General features: G+C 39.8%; 1 protein-coding gene across 2 annotated transcripts in view; it reads left to right on the top strand.

Moving 5' to 3' along the window:
- Positions 1-20055, top strand: part of LOC111569154 (cytochrome P450 26B1) — a 49789-nt gene that overhangs the window by 9123 nt on the left and 20611 nt on the right. For both annotated transcript variants that reach the window (XM_023271139.3, XM_023271138.3), the window contains exon 2: positions 18727-18951. In XM_023271139.3, the coding sequence (XP_023126907.1) occupies positions 18727-18951 (225 nt within the window). The remainder of the gene's footprint in view (positions 1-18726; positions 18952-20055) is intronic.

Below are 20055 nucleotides of genomic sequence, written 5' to 3'. Positions count from 1 at the left end.
GCGTTTAGAGGGTAAATGTAGCATTAGAGGGTAAATGTAGCTTTAGAGGGTAAATGTAGCTTCAGAGGGTAAATGTAGCATTAGAGGGTAAATGTAGCTTTAGAGGGTAAATGTAGCGTTTAGAGGGTAAATGTAGCGTTTAGAGGGTAAATGTAGCATTAGAGGGTAAATGTAGCTTTAGAGGGTAAATGTAGCATTAGAGGGTAAATGTAGCATTAGAGGGTAAATGTAGCTTTAGAGGGTAAATGTAGCATTAGAGGGTAAATGTAGCATGTACCTCGGAGCTGCAGCATTTGTGAGATCTTTGTTTTTTAGGTGGATTGTGCCTTTAGTAGTTAAATTGTGCCTTCAGCTGCAGACAGAGGAGGGATTGTGAGTCTGGTGGCTTCATCTATAGTAGGTTCCATTACTGCGGTCCAGCCCGCTGTGTGCTGCATAGCTGTGGTTAAACAGTCCTGAGGTGCACACACACAAACACACACTTGGCGTATGGAAAGACTTCTGCACCAGTAAAGTCATATAACAGTGGCGCATATAGAGCATGGTACTGATGCAGCAACTAGACGCACTATTAATCCTGCCACAGGAGTGAGGAGATCATAAAACGGAGCTGATCTTCCTCCTCTTCTTCGTCGTTCCTCGCTAACAGAGCGTAGGGATCAGTGTGCTTCAGATACATAGTTCATTGGGAGGGCAGCAGAGTGTGGATGGTGTAAAAGTGTTAACATTCAAGGCAGGACCCTTGAACCTCCGAGGACTCTTCTTCTCTAATCTTAATTCAGACTCCTGTACGGATTCTCTACACTTGTTTCTTCACCTCTCATTAAATCGTTTACTCATGAAAACAAAAGTGTTGAACTTTCTTGTGTCAAATTTTGCATTTTGATGTATCTTTGTTCTCTCTTTTTATCTGCTCGGTTTTCACTTTATTTCATAAATGTTTCACAACTTTACAGACTTTTTTCTGCTTTTTTTTGAAAAAGCTCCTCAACTCGTGTCTCTTTTTTAGTACAATGTAAAAAATAACTTAAAAAAAGTTTTTCAAATGTCAGAAAAAAAATGTGTTAAAATATCTAGTAAAAAATATATTTTTGCTGATTTAAATGCAATAATTCTGGAATTAGTATATGTAAAATACAGATTTTTGCTGTATTTACAATATTGGCCATATTTATTGCTGGTTTAAATACAGTAAAAAAAGCTTAACCCTGTAAGACACAAATACAGAAAAAAAGTGCAAACATAAATAAAATTAAATAAAACAAACAGAAACAATTCTCTCTCTCTCTCTCTATAGATATATATATACACACACACACACACACACACACACACACACACAATAGACAATAATAATTTTTAAAAATTGAAACTGATTTTGTACTTTTTCAACAATGGGTTTTACAGGGTTAATTTTACTGTCAAACATAAAAAAGAAAAGAAAAATTTGTAAAATATCATTTTACAAACGTATTTACTATGTATATTTGTGAAATAAAGACATTTTTAAAATTTAAATACAGCAAAATAGTGTCACTTCATGATCCAATTTTTAAAATAGTTACCATTTTTTGTATTTATTCACAGTTTTGGCTTGTTTTTTTGTAGCTAACACATAATTCAATACTAAAACATTGTGTATTTTCCTGTGATTTTACTATTTGTCATCTCAACTTCAACAAAACACGTAAAACCTGCAGAATTCCAGTTAAAAAAATGTTGAAAATGCTGATGTTTTAGAGTGTATCTGACCACCTCACCCTCCTCTAACCCAACCTGTCGCTGGTCAGATCTAGGTTTCTGATGTAAAGCTTCCCTCCTGGTCTGTCCTCGACCTCCCGTCCTCCTCTTGTCCAGATTAGAGGGAGGTTCTGGCAGAGCCCCGTTTGCCCCTTCTTCTGGCAGAGCCCCGTTTGCCCCTTCTTCTGGCAGAGCCCCGTTTGCCCCTTCTTTCACCCCAAGAACACAGAGCTCCCAGCGAGCATCGAGCCCAATGTTAATCCATCCTCTCAATGACCGAGTGTGTGAAAGAGAGGTCGCCTTTTCCTTTTTTTTCTGCTTATAAACTCTGTACATGTGTGGAAAAGCCTCGAGGACTTTAGTCCTCTCATTGTCGACAGATTGACCCGCAAAGAGAGCAAAACCTACAATTCCGTACATTTTTCTCAACTTTACTGACTCTGTTCGTTCCCAAACCCATTCATGTCACATAAAAGACTCTGAAATGTGTTTCAAGAAGCAGTTTCTGGGAGTTTTTATGCATTTGTCATTGCAATGTGAAGTCCTGCACTTCTATAGAGTAGGGTTGTCAAGGTTAACCGGTTTTACAATAACCACGATTATAAATAGATATTCGTCACATTTTTCACAACCACGATTATCCGTAGAAAAGCCTCGCGAGAGGTGCAATGCAAGAAGCGTGAGCTGCGCTGAGTGGAGAGTGGAGAGAGAGTGGCTCCTTGGCCTGTGCGCGCTCCTGTCTAATCGGCATCACTGAATTCACTCACCGCGAAATTGAGGATGGCTGACGGGGGTGCTCCTCCGGACTTGCATCCTCCCAAAAAGCGACTCAAATCAGCAGTATGGGATCACTTTGGGTATCCAAAAGATGCTAAAAGTGAGGTTTTCGTGGATGGGCACCCCACGTGCAAAGCCTGTCGTCGCAAAGTTGCAGCAAAAGGCGCGAATACAACCAACATAATACAGCATCTTCGTGACAATCATCCATCGCTGTATGTCCAAGTCAAGGTAAAATCATCATTTCCCAATAAAAAAGTACAGCAAACACCGCGTTAGTGCCAACCAGTGCAGCGCTTCCAACAACTTCCAACAACTTTTTCCACAAGTTTCAAAAATAAGGGGGGGGGGGGGGGGGGGGGGGGGGTGGGGGCTACGATGACATAGGCCTAATGCACGTGTGTAGGCAACACTACAGCAGTGATCCCCAACCACCGGTCTGCGGCCCGTACCGGGTCGCACAGAAAGAAAAAATAATTTCTGGGTTTCCGGCCCGCCGCGCGCGCACACACACACACACACACACACAGAGAGAGAGAGAGAATTATATGATCAGTTATGACAGATTCTTTACTCGAAGTGTCCCTAATATTGTGGCCGCTGTGCGCAATGAGGTTGCCAAGATGGGACTGTCCGCCGCACGCGCGGTAACTGTCGGTTCCGAAGTCAGCGGTCCGGCGGCCGGGCCGCCCCGAGGACCCCCCGCGCCCCGAGTTTCCTCCCGGAGCCAAAACAACCGGCGGGTCGGGAGCTCCGGTTCCCTCCTGCGCTCCCGTTCCCCGCCCGTCACAGCCGGGCTGCTTTCCTGCGTCCGCAGGCGAGGGGAAGGCGGCGGGCCGCGGCGGGTGGGGAATGGGAGCGCAGGAGGGAACCGGAGCTCCCGACCCGCCGGTTGTTTTGGCTCCGGAAGCCCGTGCCCTCCTCCGAAGATGCTGTCGGCCCGGTCCCCTCAGCAGGGAGTGTGGTCCGGGAAGCCCCGCTGCCCGCTGACAGTGGTCGTGGAGGAGACAGTAACCTCCAGGACAGGGAGGCTGTCTGTCTGCCTGGACCTCCTGTCAGACTCTAGAGTTTTCCCTGGGAAATGATCCGGGTGTTTTGATTAATTGTTGTAAAATTTGTGGTGAATTGTTTATATAAACGTTTTAGTAAAAATAAATAAGCCTCCCATTTATCCTTTTTTCTGTAGTTATATTGTCTAAAATTGTGGAGGATTATTTAAAGCTTAAAATGAAGTGTTTTTAGAATCTTTAAATGTATTCTTTTTATGTCTTTTTGTTTTGTTTGATTTACAAAGTAAACACTACGTTATCAACCATACATTAAATTGCAACATTTCATAATACATAAAAGTCTCAAAGAGGCACTTCACTAGAACTTACTAGAATTTACTCACTAACTTTTGTTTTAATGATAGCAGCTAAAGAAGCCTTTAAGTTCCTCAAGTTAATGACTGTTTTGTAATGCAATTTGCACTTTTATTTACAACAAAGACATGTTGGAACAATTTATTTTATTTTATAAGAACAGTAAATGTTTAAAAGTTTAAGTATTATTAAAGAGTTTATTTAAATACAAACACTGGGTTTTTTTCTTTCATAATGTCGATAATCGTGAATAATCGTAAAATCGCAATATTTCCTTCCACAATAATCGTGGCTCAAAAAATTGAAATCGTGACAACCCTACTATAGAGGCAAACATTGAATTTCTGTGATTATTTCTGTCACAAAAATTTAAAAAAATGGAATAAATGTTGTCTCAACATACTACAGATATTTAACGATTTCCATGTTTGCCATCTCTACAATCATCAGTAGAAAGATGTTTCTCCATGCTGGATGGATCTCCAACTACATGCTGCTCTGCTCACTGTTTCTGAGCCATGCTGCACTTTACTCTCAGTGTAATGGTCCAAAATAACTCAAAAAATTGTCCGAAAATGACCCAAAACTTGTCTAAACCACTGTAAGAATTCTCCAAAATAACTTAAAACTACTTTAAAATGAGTGCAATTTTATTAAAAATGACAATTTTGCGTCATTATTTGGGTCATTTTTGAGAATTTTAGTACAGCCTTTCCAGACTTTAAAATTGTTTAATGTAATTTTGGACAACTTTTGGATGGTTGCTGGCATTTTTTTGTCATTGTGGACAGTTTGGGAGTTAATTTGGATTTTTTAAAACAATATTTTGTTCATTTTTTTAAATCATTGTGGATGAGTCTTAAAAAGTCATAAAACCATTTAGTTCCTACAACCTGAATTTAGTCTCTTAAATCTACTCATGCATACATCTGGAATTTAAATTACACATTGTTCATTTTTTTAAAATTTTAGACCATTTTTGAATCATTTTGGACAATTTTTTGATTTTTGTGGGCATTTTTGTCATTCTAGACCATTTGGACATTTTAAAACAATATTTTGTTCACTTTTTAAATCATTTAGAACATTTTATTTGTCTTTTTGGATAATGTCAGTGTCAATTTGAACAAATCCTGTCTTTTTGGACGAGTCTTGAAAAGTAATGAAGCCAGATTAGTTTTAATGGGACTTAAAGCCTCAGCAGTAGTATATATATGTATGAATACGTGTGTGTGTGTGTGTGTGTGTGTGTGTGTGTGTGTGTGTGTGTGTGTGTGTGTGTGTGTGTGTGTGTGTGTGTGTGTGTGTGTGTGTCGGGGTATTAGCTCGGGTCCCGGGGTTAGTGCTTAGAGAGTTTTCAACAACCATAATCTCCCTTTCTCTGCTGTCCCCGGGTCAGGGGCCAGGCCCTCTCAGCTCCATTCTCCGGTTCTTTGGCTGAACCGTCCCTCGTCCTCGTCCTCTAATCCGTCCAGCTCCCCGCCTCCTCCTCCTCCTCTGCCACGCTCGTCCTCCTCCTCCCCGTCCTCCCCGTCCTCCCCGTCCTCCCGTCCTCCCCTCTGTGATGTGGTGGCGTGACCGTAAAGGGACGGGGCTCATTGTGGGCCCCGGGACCGGTCCTAAAGCTCCAGCGCTGGTTCCTTGGTATCTCTGGCAGTGGCTGAATGATTGACGCTTGAAAGGAAAGCAGGAATTCCCTCACAGCCTTTGACCTCATTTCCTCCCTCTCCTTCTTCTCTTGCTTTTCATTTTTAACCTTCATCCGTGATGCTTTTTTTTTTTCTTCTTTGTGTTTCTGGATCGTATCCATCAGTCAAACATAAAAATGACCTCCTCAGAATCAGCTGATTGTTAATCTACAGTAACTGCAGGAGATTTAATGAAACCATGCAGTTTTACCTTCATACTGTGAATATTTTCAGACTTACAGGCCTTTGAAGTACAATTCTGCAGCTTTAAATGACTTTTTTCTTCATTTTAGAGTCCTTGTAACTTCATACGTTCAGGAGATATTAGACAATTAATGTCTATTACATGATTCTGGTATCAAATTTGTCCAAAATGACCCAATTCTTGTTTTAAAAGACAAAACTTCTCTGAAGTGACTTAAGATTTGTCCAAAATGACCGAAAACCTGTCCACACTGACTAAACTTTTGTCTAGATTTGTCCAGAATTACTCTAAATTTATCAAACATGACAAAAACTTCTTCAAAAATGATCCAGTTCTTGTCCAAAATGACTAAAAATGTGTCCAAAATGATCAAAAAGTTCTTTAAATGACTCAAGCGAAGAGGAGTCTTCAAGGAAATGTACATATTGGAAAATTATTTTAAGTTTTCCCTCATCCAAATTTGTCCAAAATATCCTAAAATGTGTTCAAATTAACCCAATTCGTGTCTAGAAAGACAAAAACTTCTCCAAAGGGGCTCAAGATTTGTCCAAAATGACAAAAAACATCTCTAAAATGACTAAAAATTTGTCCAAACTGATCAAAAGCTCTTTAAAATGACTTGAGTGAAGAGGAGTCTTCAAGAAAATGTACGTTGGAAGTTTTCCCTCAACTAAATGTGTCCAAAATGACCCAATTCTTATCTAAAAAGACAAAAACGTCTCTAAAGTGACTCAAAAATTGTCCAAAATGACTCCAAACCAGAGAAAAAGAATCATGTCTATGAGATGATCCTGGTATCTTGTGTGTGTAAAAATGCTCCTTTCATTGTCTAGAACTTGTTCTGACCAACCACCTATCACACATGCTGATATGAACCTGGAAAGTTTACCCACAATGCACTGTCTAAAGTTTTCTCTGGTCAATTATCAGAAAACAGAAACACATCCAGGGAACCAGTGATTGTTTCTAGGACTCTATAAAACAGACATCGTCAAACCTAAAGTTTGTTGTAGAGTAAACCAGATGTAGTGTTCAGATTGTCAACCCTGGAGTGGATGTAAAACTCATCTGGTGTCAGTTTTTAAATCAGTTTCTTCTGACTCACCTCCATCTTCATGTGATTTCACATTTTCCCTCCAGCTGATCTCCATGGATCCACCTTCATGTCTGTAATGAGAGGAAGTAGCCAGTCAGTGTCTGAGTCTGTCCTCCATCTGTTCAGTTAATTCATCAGAAATAACCAAACATCTGCTGGAGTTTGAGCTCAGAGATGAAATAAAGATGATTTATAAGATGGTAGAGATCGGATCCTGAAGCTACTGTTCTGTTCTGACTGCATTAATGCTCATACAACTACAGGTTTAACACAAAAACTGGATTTACTAGAAGATTCAACATGTTTAGATCGCTGTAAATTAACTCCATGACAGAATTCAAATCTAAATTTTGACCATTAATTAGTTTTTATACTGCAAATCTCATTCCCAGAAAAATGGTTCACCCTCTGAGCACCAAAACCTGCCACTGATTTTAACCCTGGAAAACCCACTGATGCAAAAATACATCAGTCAGCTATCATATAGAAATTATTTTCTATCATTATGTATCTATCTATCTATCTATCTATCTATCTATCTATCTATCTATCTATCTATCTATCTATCTATCTATCTATCTATCTATCTATCTATCTATCTATATATATATATATATATATAGATAGATATAGATATAGATATATATGGGTCTTGCAGGGTTAAAAGGCATGTATATATAAATTCTTTAAAAAAATTACCATAATTATCCCATTCATCAGAGACAGAAGCTGTAAAGAACAGAAAGAATCTTCAGTTTTCTGTGTTTTAATTTTGGAAAATTCTCCACATCTGAGCTCAAATTGTGATTTTTCATCAAAGTAATTTTATTCAATATATCTCATTCAAAAATTAACCAACAATCAGCTGTTGTCTGTAACCACATTCTGTGAAAATCAAAAAATTGAACGTTCCTTGATGTAACTGAGAAGCTGTGACTGACTGAGCTGTGACCAACAGAGTTTTCAGGTGAACTGCAGGCAGTGTTTCCATAAAAGTGCAGGACGGAGCAGAAAAAGACCCAGAAACTGCTGCTGAAAGGTTAAATCTAGGAGCCAGCGTGAGTTTATGAGCATGAATTAATGAATAAATCCTGTTTAGATCACATTACATCCATCTGACAGACATTCAGAAACAAGATGCTGTAAATCAACCAAAGTAAAAGCGTCTCTTTTACTCTTTCTGTTCTATTTTCAGTAAATTTAAAGCGTTCCTCCCTGCTGCTGTTTTCCCTCTCTGCTCCGTCTGAGAATCACCTGAACATTTCAACATTTCTATTTCATAACTCCTCTGAATCCCTCCCGTCCCCCGTTAGCCGGCTGATCTGAGTAAACATAATTAGCTGTGTTTTTTGTCTTGGCCCAATAAAAGAGTCATTTGTTGGACATTTCCACTGCGCTACAAAGAGGACCTTTATAAGGCCGGGCCCCGCTTCGCCCTCAGGCCAACCCCAACAGAACACACGGGGTATTTTTAGCTCCGAGAGGGGGCTTCTGGACGGACAGAACAAGAGAGACGACGAGGTTTATGACGTTTTCTGTGATCCGAGATGGCCCAGTGTGTTTTCTCTCCTTGACTGAGATTCTTGTAAAATATCTGAGAAATCTGAGTGAAAGGAAAAGAGACTCTGTGGACAGACAGCAGCAGAAACAACACGTCTCTATGAAACACTGATTGAAGCCTCTTTTCTGTGAGCATCAGCTTCACTTCGAGGATCTCACTTTTATTCTGACGTTAAACTGAGCGACAAGTGTTTAAAGTCCGGACAGCTCTAATTTCTGTTCATTTTTCTGAAGGAAACAGGTTTATTTTGTGTCATATTGCTCCTACAAAGCAGAACACAAGACGAGGGAATGTATGATTGAAAATGTCGATGTGCAGTTTGAGACATTAGAGGAATATTAATGTGGCAATCACAGAGAAAAATGTTCATTTCTCAGCATTTTTGTCATTTATAGTCACATTTATCAGCATATAATATACCGGTTTTTATATTTAACCCTGTAAGACCCAAACATAGAAGAAAATGAGCAAAAAATAAAACTAAATAATAATAATAATACTATATATATATATATATATATATATATATATAAAAAACAAATATAGAAAAAAATGAGCAAAAAATCCTAAAAATATCTAAAGTGATTCCATATATATCAGTAAAACTTCTAATATTGTCTATAAGAACATTCACATAAAAATCAACCAAAATCCAGCAAAATTCGCTGGATTTTGGTTGATTTTTATGTGAATGTTCTTCAGAAACATTTTTAACATTTCTTTTTTTCCGCCAAAAAATGTTCAAAGATTTCCCAAAAATGTTGAAAATGTGGATATCAGAAGTTTCACTGTGAAAATATGTATTTTTTTCTCCACACTTTCAAACTTTATATCAGGTCAATTCTGACCCGCATGACGACACGAGGGTTAAACATGTCTGAGTTAAAACTCCCACGAGGCTGTGATCCGACTAGAAAACAGCTCAAACAGCGCGACTCTGAGCTCCTAAACCAAACTCTGCTCCTGTCCGTGCACACATCACGTTTTCAGCCGGCTCGTACGCCTCCGACTTGCTTAGCGACACGTCCGCAAGAAGAAAGAGAGCCTTAAAACTTTATGCCGCCATCATTAAGAGAAACCTCTCTCTGGTTTTCAGCTCACATCAGAGTCTGTTGCCTGTGACCTCGGCGGTGGAATCAGCCGTAATGTTGTGGGAGCAATTTTGGTTTTGGGTTTGCTTTTTTGGTTGAGTGTTTACAGCATGGGTGTCCAACATGAGGCCCGCGGGCCAAAAGCGGTCCTCCAGAGGGTCCAATCCGGCCCTCAAAGTGTAAAAATTCCAGAGAAGACATTAACTGCAGATTGGAAATTAGTAAAACTATAAATTTAAAATCATTTCTAGACCATGACAAGTTGTTTGGATCACAAAGTAAAATACTAGATTGTTCATTGTTCTTTTGTGTCTCATTTTTGTAATGTTTTGTCTTGTTTTTGTTGTTTTTTTTTCCGGCTTGTTTCGTTTGTCTCACGGTTTTGTCATTTTGTTTCTCCTTTTTGTCATTTTGTGATTTGCTTTAGTCGTTGTTTTGTGTGCCGTTTTGTGTTTTTTTTGTCTCATTTTTGTCATTTATCCATTTTTTTGTCGCTTTGTAACTGTTTAATTTTTTGTCTCTTTTTTGTTTTATTTCATGTTTGTCAAATTTTTTGTCATTTTGTCTCTTATTTTTGTCATATTTTGTCTTGTTTTTGTTGTTTTTTTGTCTGACTTTTGTCGTTTGTCTCATGTTTTGTCGTTTTATTTCTCATTTTTGTCATTTTGTCTTTTGCTTTATTCATTGTTTTGCGTGTCGTTTTGTGTTTTTTTGTCTCGTTTTTGTCATTTGTACATTTTTTGTTGCTTTGTAATTTGTTTTGTCCGTTTTTGTTTTATTTCCTGTCATTTCTCTTTTTTTGTCGCTTTAATCATATAGTAAAAACTTGAGTTCAAACTGGGCTGAATGGGAAACTAACCTGAACTAAAATGAGTTTGCCACTCTGGTTTACAGCGAAGGAGCTGCTGGAGTTTGGAGGGAAAGCGTGTTCCAGAGGTCCTGTATGTTCGTCATTACATCACGACTTTCCATATTCGCCATGTGTTTGGAGGGGAGGTGTGGGAGGACACTTCTCACCTTTTCAGCTAAATGTCACCCAGACCACACCCCTGGCACCCACATTATCCTAGTTCTACTTTACAGCTAGTTTTTGAGGGGTTTTTTGTGCGTGCAGAAAGAAAACGTATGAACAGACCTGCACACACACTAAAAAAAGCCCACAATCGAGCCAATCTGATGCTGTATCTTGGAGTGTGAAAGGAGGCCTTGTCTGGCTGCCTGAGGAACTCCCTTTGAATCGGCCTGTGTGTGTGTGTGTGTGTGTGTGTGTGTGTGTGTGTGTTGGTGTGTGTGTCGGCAGGCCTGCCAGGCAGACATACTAAACCACTCTACATCCATGTGGCAGCGAAATGTAGCTGGAAAACAACCCCAGTCTAACACACACACTCACACACACCCCGAGGGCTGCAGAGGCCAGCCGGCGACCTGGTGTGTGTGTTAGTGTGTGTGTGTGTGCGTGTGTGTGTGTGTGTGTGTGTGTGTGTGTGTGTGTGTGTGTGTGTGTGTGTGTGTGTGCGTGCCGCAGCAGAAAGCGGAAGTGTACAGGAGCTGTGAAAACACTCCGGGTCAACAGTTTGTACCTGGACCGACCGACGGAGGCCGAAATGTGCAGAGCTGCAAGGAGACGGGGAAGAAAGAAATAAAGCAGCTCTAAAAATATGCTCTGAAAGTAAAAATGACTCAAAACATTGCCCAAAATGACTCAAAATGTATCCAAAATGAATCAAAACTTGTCCAAAATGACTTGAAAATGGTCCAACATCACTCGAAAATTGTTCAAACTGACTTGAAAATGATCCATAATTACGGAAAATTAGTTCAAAATGACATGAAATTTCTGCTAAATGACTTGAAAAGTATCCCAAAGACACAAAAATAATCCAATATGACGAGATACGTTCCAAGCTGACATTAAACGTTGAAAATATCAAGAAAATTGTCCAAAATGACTCAAAACTTGTCTAAAATGACTCGAAACTTGTCCAAATTGACTTGAAAATTTTCAATTCAATTTTATTTATATAGCGCCAATTACAGTCAAATTGTCTCAAGACGCTTTACAGAACCCATATGTCTGAACCCCAGAGCAGCCCTAAGGAGACAGTGGCCTGCATAATTGCAGAAAATTAGTCCAGAATGACATGAAATTTGTCCTAAATGACTCTAAAATTATCCCAAAGACACAAAAATTATCCAAAATGATGAGAAACGATCCAAGCTGAAATGACCCAAAACTTGTACAAAGTTACTCAAAAACTGTCCAAAATGACTCAAAATTTGTCAAAAATGACTCAAAACTTGTCCGGGTCAGTCTATAACTGATGGACTTTTGAATTAGAGATGGAAATCAGCCGTACAGCTACAATCTCTCATATTTACATGGAAATATACATTAATACGAACTGTTCCATTTTAAAAAATAAAATAAAACTAAAGCTGCAAGCAGCATTGGTCGGGTCCTCGCATCCTTGCTGGTCAGCGAATCCAAGCACGTCCACCAGGTGGTGCTGCAACTGAGAGTGTATTTCGGCCAATGGATGTGATGAGGGTTGGAGTCTGATCACACATGTAAAGTTTCAGGCAGATTGGAGCACGTACAGGCTAGTTATACATCACTACATGTTTCATGGCATAATGTCGGAATTCCGCCAGCCACCATTTCCACGCTCTCAGACTTTTGCGGAACATTTTGATAACTTTTGATCACCCATGCCTGCTGTACATCCTGGCCAAATTTCAGCTCTGTTACACTGTTTGAGTTTATAGCTTTTGAAAATGTGCAAAAATTGGTCCAAAATCATCCAAAATATGACACATAACTCAAAATGGCTGACTTCCTGTTGGGTTTTGGCTATGAATGTCAACTGCATTTTTGTGCTGCTTGATGAGTTACATATGTGTACCAAATTTCATAACTCCAGGTGACACATATTGGCCGCAGTAAATGTTTGAAATTTTCCAGGTGGCACTATGGAGCCATTTTGGCACATACCTATGTAATTCCCCTAAAATATCAAACTTTTCGCCAATCCTGATGTGTGTGCAGAGTTTCACGCGTTTTAGAGTATTTTTAGGCCTTCAAATGTGAGATCGCTTTATGAAAAAACCCACGTGTTTCAATAGGGCACTAGCACCATTCAGTGCTCGGACCCTAATTAAAGCTGCAAGCAGCGTTGAACGGGTCCTCGCATCCCTGCTGGTCAGTGAATCCACGCATGGTGTGTCCTGATGTGTGTGCAGAGTTTCATGTATTTTCATGCATTTTTAGGCCGCAAAATTTGAGTTTCAAAAAACAGGAAAAGAATTCACAGTCAAGTTTCAACCATTCGGTGCTCGGACCCGAATAATAACATGAAGTGAAATTAGATGTCAGGAACGCTGCTCTCTACGACTACACAGACCAGAACGCTGCTGCTGCTGCTGCTGCTGCTGCTGGGTGTAAATAAAATAACACCTCCAGGTCTTCACATCTGAAGGAGCTTAAGTGCAATTACAAACGCAGCGATGGAGGCGGGGCCGAATGCTAATTAGCAGCATTTTTCATCTATAAAAGCAGTCTGGCAATCAGAGTTTTCAAAGCAACATGAAACAGCTAGCAGAGCCGCGGAGAGGCCGAGGCATCTGTGCTCAATTTAGGCCGAGATCACACAGAGAAACGTCAAGATGTGAGGAAAAGAAGGGCAGAAAGAGGTGAGGAACACGAAGAAAGATTTGAGTTCTAGGACTTGGTGTTGGACGTCGGTTCAACAGGTGTTTGGTGTTTCGTCTTCAGGTTTTGTTACATAGAAGTGCAGTCGAGTTGCAAAGTCAACCTGAAGCTATTTAAAAAGACGGTTTTGCCGCAGAAGGAATCAGGACTAGAAGAAGATACTGGTATCAGACGTATGTGAGGTGATGAGCAAAGGCTGTGGTTTGGTATCTGAGGCCAGCATCCGGTGTTCAACTCCTGCCAACCTTCTTCTCCAACTATCCTGCCCCTGACTGGACAAGCGACTTGGGAGCTGTTTGGTCCTGGATTTCAAGCCAGACCAACATGGCGGCTCGGTCACAAACTTCCTCTTTTATTACAAAAACAGTTCAGCAAAAAATGTTCCTGAAAACATTTGAGGGGAGAAAAAAGCAGCTGAATCTGTCCCGGTTTTAGTTCAGCGACGGCTAGTTTAGAAAGTTTCGCGATACGTCGGATCTCCGGACAGCACATCGAATTTGCATAAAGTTGAAGTTGAGTCTATGCAAATGAGCTGCGGGAAGACGCACCCCACTGTTGTGTAGAGCATGTATACATGTATGTGTGTGTCAGTGTGCTTTTATATTTTTAGACTTGGTGTTACTTTTTTGGTAGGTTATGTTGTAACTCTTGTTACTGGATGATGATTGGGTGATAGTTTCCTGGTGGTGATCTGCTGATCCAGAACCAGTGAGCTGCTTACCTTATTTTGCTCATGTTTCATCCTGATGTGAAAAACAAGATTAATTATTGATCATTTTTGTTACTCTCATGGGTTTATTACGGGGATCCCTGGTTGTGAATCTGTCAAATATGAAATGTTACATTCCCAGAATGTCTCACTAGACTTCCAAACTTTTTTTAAAAAAACATTTTCCAATCTTTATTCAGCTTGACCGTGAAAGGGTTGTTCAATGCCGTGCGTTCCACATAGACAATGAATGGGATGCAGGAAATCGCCGGATCTAGTGGACACGTACGTTTACTCTTAAGGGAGAAAATCTGCTTCCTACAAAATGTAAATGTGACAGCAGTTTTGTTAAATAGGAACAGAAGGATGGAGCAGATAAACTAATTGACTAAACAGCAGCCTCAAAGAAAGCTCCTTTTTCATGGCTTCATGAGGTTTTATGATCACTCTGTCCAACTCAAAAGCAGCTGGTGTGTTTCTATAATCACCAGCTTTGTTCATGTGTGGTTGAGTTTATCTGTAGCGACCCTTTATTAACCCTTTGATGCACAACACGGGTCAAAAGTGACTATATTCAATGGAATACAAGTCACTTTTGACACATGTTGTGCATCAAAGGGCTACACTGCAAAAATTCAAAATCTTACCAAGTCTATTTGTCTTATTTTTAGTCCAAATGTCTCATCGTACTTGATTTAAGATAAATTCACTTAACAAGAGACATTTCAGCAGATGGAGGGACTTGTTTTAAGACAATGCATCTTAAATATCTTGTTAAGTCAAACAATCTTGAAATTATCTTGTTTTGAGTTGAATTTTACAAGAAAACTCAAAATAACTTTAACCCTCATGTTGTCCTGCAGGTCAAATCAACCTGTTTTAAAGTTAAAAAATATGGAAAAAATATATATTTTCACAACCAAAATCCAGTGAATTTCACTGGTTTTTGGTAGATTTTTATGTGAATCTTCTTAAAGAAAATATTAGAAGTTTTACTGATATATATGGAATCACTTTAGATATTTTTAGGATTTTTTGGAAGATTTTTACTTATTTTTTGAAAATATTTACAATAATTTTCTGGCCAAATTTGGAGGATTTTTTTTTAAAAAAAAATAAAACTTTTAAGGGAAACTTTTAAGGAATTATTGGAATTTTTTTTAGCATGTCTGGCTTATTTTACGACACCTAAGCTTGACAATCCTGGTAAAATATAGCTTAAAATAAGTTTTATCCGCTAATTTTGAGATCTCAATATTAAAAATATTAAATATTAATATTAAATTAAAAATATTATATCTTATTTCTAGAAATCTGACAAGAAATTTTTCACTTGTTCTATTGGCAGATTTTTTCACTTCTTTCAAGGTAAAAGTTCCTTGAAATAAGTTTTTTTTTTCTTGTTTTGAAAGGGGCATTTTTCCAGTGTAAGTGTATCACTGTGACTGGACTCGGAGCCACGAATCAAACCTGAATCACTGTGTGAGATTCGAAACTGTGTTTGAACATGGAAGCAGAAACCAACATGGCTTCATCCAAACTGAAGGCACGGACTAAAACTTGCACACAAACACACGACACATGACTGGACACACACGCAACACACAAAAACGCTCTGACGCAAAAAAACACTAACAGACTCTGAGGCAGGAACGAACCAAAAACATGGAGCTGAAGCTTCGAACGGCAGCTCGTAGTGTGTGTTTACATATACTACCCTCAGTGTGTGTGTGTGTGTGTGTGTGTGTGTGTGTGTGTGTGTGTGTGTGTGTGTGTGTGTGTGTGTCGGGGGGGCTCACGGTTGTGCATATCTCTTTCCCCTCGAGTAAACTGGGGTCAAACCAGTTAGTGTTGTCACGGCAATTTGCAGTTGGGCCTCTGCGTGTTTGTTTGCTTTGCACGTTTTCTTTTTTTTGGGGGGGGGGGTGAATTTTATGAATCTGGAGTATGTATGAGTGTGAGTGTGTGTGTGTGTGTGTGTGTGTGTGTGTGTGTGTGTGTGTGTGTGTGTAACGCAGTAAGCAGGCCTCAGGCTGATATATATTCTCTTCACTCAAACAGCCCATTTACAGTTCTGGGGTCGGCTCCCTCTCGCTCTGCCGTGACCCGGCCCGTTCAGAGGTCAGCGTCAAAGCTGAACCCAGGTCAGCTCACTAACTGACTCCAGCTCTGTCCTCTGGGGCTTCAACTGATGGCAGCGCTGCTCAAGCTCAGGTTCGGGGGCCTGAAACGGGCAGCGTGACTCCATCGGGTAGGTCCCAACAGTAGAAAGGCAAAAAGATGTTTAAAAGACTAAAACTTCTCCAAAGTGACTCAAATGAAGAGGAGTCATCAAGAAAATCTACATACTGGAAATTATTTGAAGTTTTCCCTCAACAAAATTGGCCAAAATGACCCAAAACGTGTCCAAACTGACTCAACTTTTGTCCAAATTTGTCCACAATGATTCAGTTCTTGTCCAAAATGACAAAAAACATCTCTAAAATGACTATAAATGTGTCCAAAATTATCCAAAAGTTCTATAAAATGACTCAAATGTAGAGGAGTCTTTAAGAAAATGTACATGTTGGAAAATTATTTTAAGGTTTCCCTCAACCACATTTGTCCAAAATGACTCAAAACGTGTCCAAACTGACTAAACATTTGTCCAAAATTACTCAAAATTTTTCTAACATGACAAAAACCTCTCAAAATATTATTCAGTTCTTGTCCAAAATGAAAAAGAGCATCTCTAAAATGACTAAAAATGTGTCCAAAATTATCAAAAACTTCTCTAAAATGACTCAAATGAAGAGGAGTCTTCAAGACTGTCATTAACTCTACTAAAGTTACTGTAGATGAAGAATCAGCTGATTCCGAGGAGGTCAGAGTGGAACTTTGTTTGACTTTCCAGAGAAAGCCTAAGGCATAACATTAGACAATGTGGTTAAACTGGTTCATGAAGTTTAATATTGAAGGACTGTGAGCCAAAAACTGGTTGAGAACTGCTGAGTTAAAGTCAATATTCAGACTGATTCCATTTAGGAGCCACATCAGCATTTGCAGCATTACTGCATTTGAAGACCGAGCTGAAAATGTTTAGAGAACCTTTAACCTTCACTGTTGATGTTAAAACTGATCTCAGATCGTGTCCTAAAGGCAACTTAAATCAGTCTTCATCATATTAACCTGATGTACACAGGCCTCTGGAACATCTGCAGTTTCCCTTTTCCCCTCAGTAACTTTTAGCATGTGGAGAATCAGCAGAAACAGTCTGTTCGGGCCCCAAACCACAGAAAGAAAAAATACTTTCAGAGATGAAGATCAAAGCTGCAGTGAAGGTCACGTCCTGAAGACTGTTTTAAATTAATATCAACTGTAAAAATCCGTTAAGACAGGCTTAGAGAAGTAGGAACTTTTGGTCAGGACAGTGATGAAGGTGATTCGAGTGACTGAGTTTTAGAAACTGTGGTAGTTCATCAACTTTTCTACAACATTTAACCTCTTAACATCCACTACTTTTTTATGGAAAAATTGAAAAGCTCATAACTGTAAGACAAAAATGCATATATAAGACTTCTTTTGAAAGGCAACATCTTAATCAACTGAAACTAAATCCGTTCAAACATTGCTCGACAAAAGCTTTTTCTGTGTTGCCCTCGTCTGTAATACCTCATATTTGATATACAACAACTAAATCACACTGTATGTCAGAACTCTGCCAATCTCCACCAACCTTCTACGTCTAGTTGACTACACCTGTATGAAACTTCAGACCTCTGGGCCAAACTTGATGGGATCTAGAGAATTCTGTAAAACTAATGGAATCATTGGATTTTGGAGAATCGAACCATGTGTAGTACGAAAAGCTTGAAGTCTGTAGATGTCTGAGAGGTAAACTTCAATAAAATTTTGCATTTACTTAACAATAAATTGGAAATGAGCCTGAAAAGTCCCCAGTGATGGAACGTGTTACCAAAGAGTCCGTCTCAGTCGAAAACCCAAGTCTTTTTTTGCACACTTTTTTGTGCATCTTGACATGTTACATATGTGTACCAAACTTCATTGCAGTCCTGATATGCGTGCAGAGTTTCATGTGTTTTGGAGTATTTTTAAGCCGCCAAAGTTGAGTTTCAAGAAATGGGAAAAGATCTCGGAATAATAATAAACCCATGGGTTTCAAGAGGGTCTTCACACCATTCGAGACTCGGACCCGAAAAATCCTCTTACGTCTGCACTGTCTGTAGACGCCATGGTTCTATTATCACACTTGACCTTGTTTTATCGCTCTTATCCAGGTTGTTCCTCCTGACTAGATCCTTGCTGGTGTTGGATCTACTCTCAGATGTACGTCGCTTTGGATAAAAGCAAAATGAAACTGTAGAATTGTAGAATTGTAGATAGAAAATGCAAAACATTTGACACAGATAAGAGGGGAATCTCAATGGACAGAGAAACAGGGTGGAGTGTTTGGGGGTTTCCTCCAAATAAGGTCTTTCTTGCACCTTCTGCAGGACCAGTGAGGGGAAATGCCACCTTTAAGCAAAACTCCTAAAATTTAAAAAGCCCTCTCTTTGTTTTGCGCCACTTGATTAGCGTCTCAGGGTGTCCCATTTGAATTTGTGTGATATTGGTGGTTTTGCTGAGGCTTCATGGGCTAAAAATTGAGATCTGAGTGAAGTTGTGTTGTCGTGCCTCTTTCAGATCCACAGCAGTCTGATCTCTGTCCTCCTTACTCCTTTACTGTATTGTACTCTGGCAAAATAATTTCCTCCGGGATGAATAAAGTAGATCTTATCTCCTGCAGGGTTCGGGATTCCACGCGTCGCGGAGACAGAAGTACGGCAACGTGTTCAAGACTCACCTGCTGGGTCGACCTCTGATCCGGGTGACGGGTGCAGAGAACGTCCGGAAGGTCCTGATGGGTGAGCACACGCTGGTGACGGTGGACTGGCCTCAGAGCACCTCCACGCTGCTCGGACCCAACTCGCTCGCCAACAGCATCGGAGACATCCACCGCAAGAGGAGGAAGGTCAGGACTCCACACTGGATGTAGATGTTTGCACACGAATGTGGGTCAATATATAATGACGGGACTTTTTCGAACATAGCTGACAGGTATAATAGTTGACATTTTTGCTGTTTTCAGGCCTAAAATCAACATGGCTGCCTATAACCAAACACCACATGGCATTTTTAGAGAAACATTCTTCTAAATATTATACATACAATTGAGTAAAATTGAAAGTTATTTATAAAGATATTGTAGTAAACCGCCACAAAAAGGCACAAAATGACCACAAAAAACCCTAAAACGCCCACAAAACGGACTGAAAATGACCAAAAATGACCAGAGAGACACAAACTGATGAAGAAACACAAAGAGACCAAAAAATGCTCAAAAAGTCACAAAATGACCACAGAAAAACACAAAATGACTCAATGAGTCATGAATGTCTTGTTTTGTACTCAATCCAAAGACATTCGGTCAACTGATCTACAGTACATTATTGGAGCTGCATGAAGAGCTGAAAAACCCACAAAAACCACAATTTAGAGAGTCTGCATTCTTCTTTTCGGTTCCTCTTTTTCTTAAGGTGCGTTTTTAGCTGCATTTTTGTCATTCTAAAGTCATTTTTGACACATTTTTGATCCCTTTTGGACATTGTTTGACCTTCTAGATAAGTTTCAAGTGAATTTGTACCATTTCTAAGTCCACTCATCAATATGCATGGCGGACAGTAAGCAGCAGAGACAACACTCCGACACAGACACGACTGTGAACAGATCTGCTGCACAAAGAGGAAGGTAGGACACACAAACAGAGAGGCAGTATCAGTGTAAAGCTATCCAGCCTTATCAGCAGCGTCCTGGCTACTGAAGCGTGAGAACGAGGCCTCCATCACTCCATCCTCTCCTCCACTCATCTACATGAGGACAGAGAAGCTGCCTTTTACCTCCTCTGCTTCATTTCTGTCATTCCTTCCGGACTCTGCCTATTATCTTCCACTTTCTCCCTCTCCTTTTCTGTGCCAGGACCATTTCAGGTAATCAGCCACTTACCTCTCCCTCCCATTATCCCCTTATCCCCGGGGCGCATACCTCCGTCTCCCTCATACACACAACGTCACAGATA

This window comes from Amphiprion ocellaris, chromosome 23, assembly GCF_022539595.1.
Source record: "Amphiprion ocellaris isolate individual 3 ecotype Okinawa chromosome 23, ASM2253959v1, whole genome shotgun sequence".
In the NCBI taxonomy this organism is placed as follows: domain Eukaryota; kingdom Metazoa; phylum Chordata; class Actinopteri; family Pomacentridae; genus Amphiprion; species Amphiprion ocellaris.
This window is presented reverse-complemented; position numbering and strand designations above follow the sequence as displayed.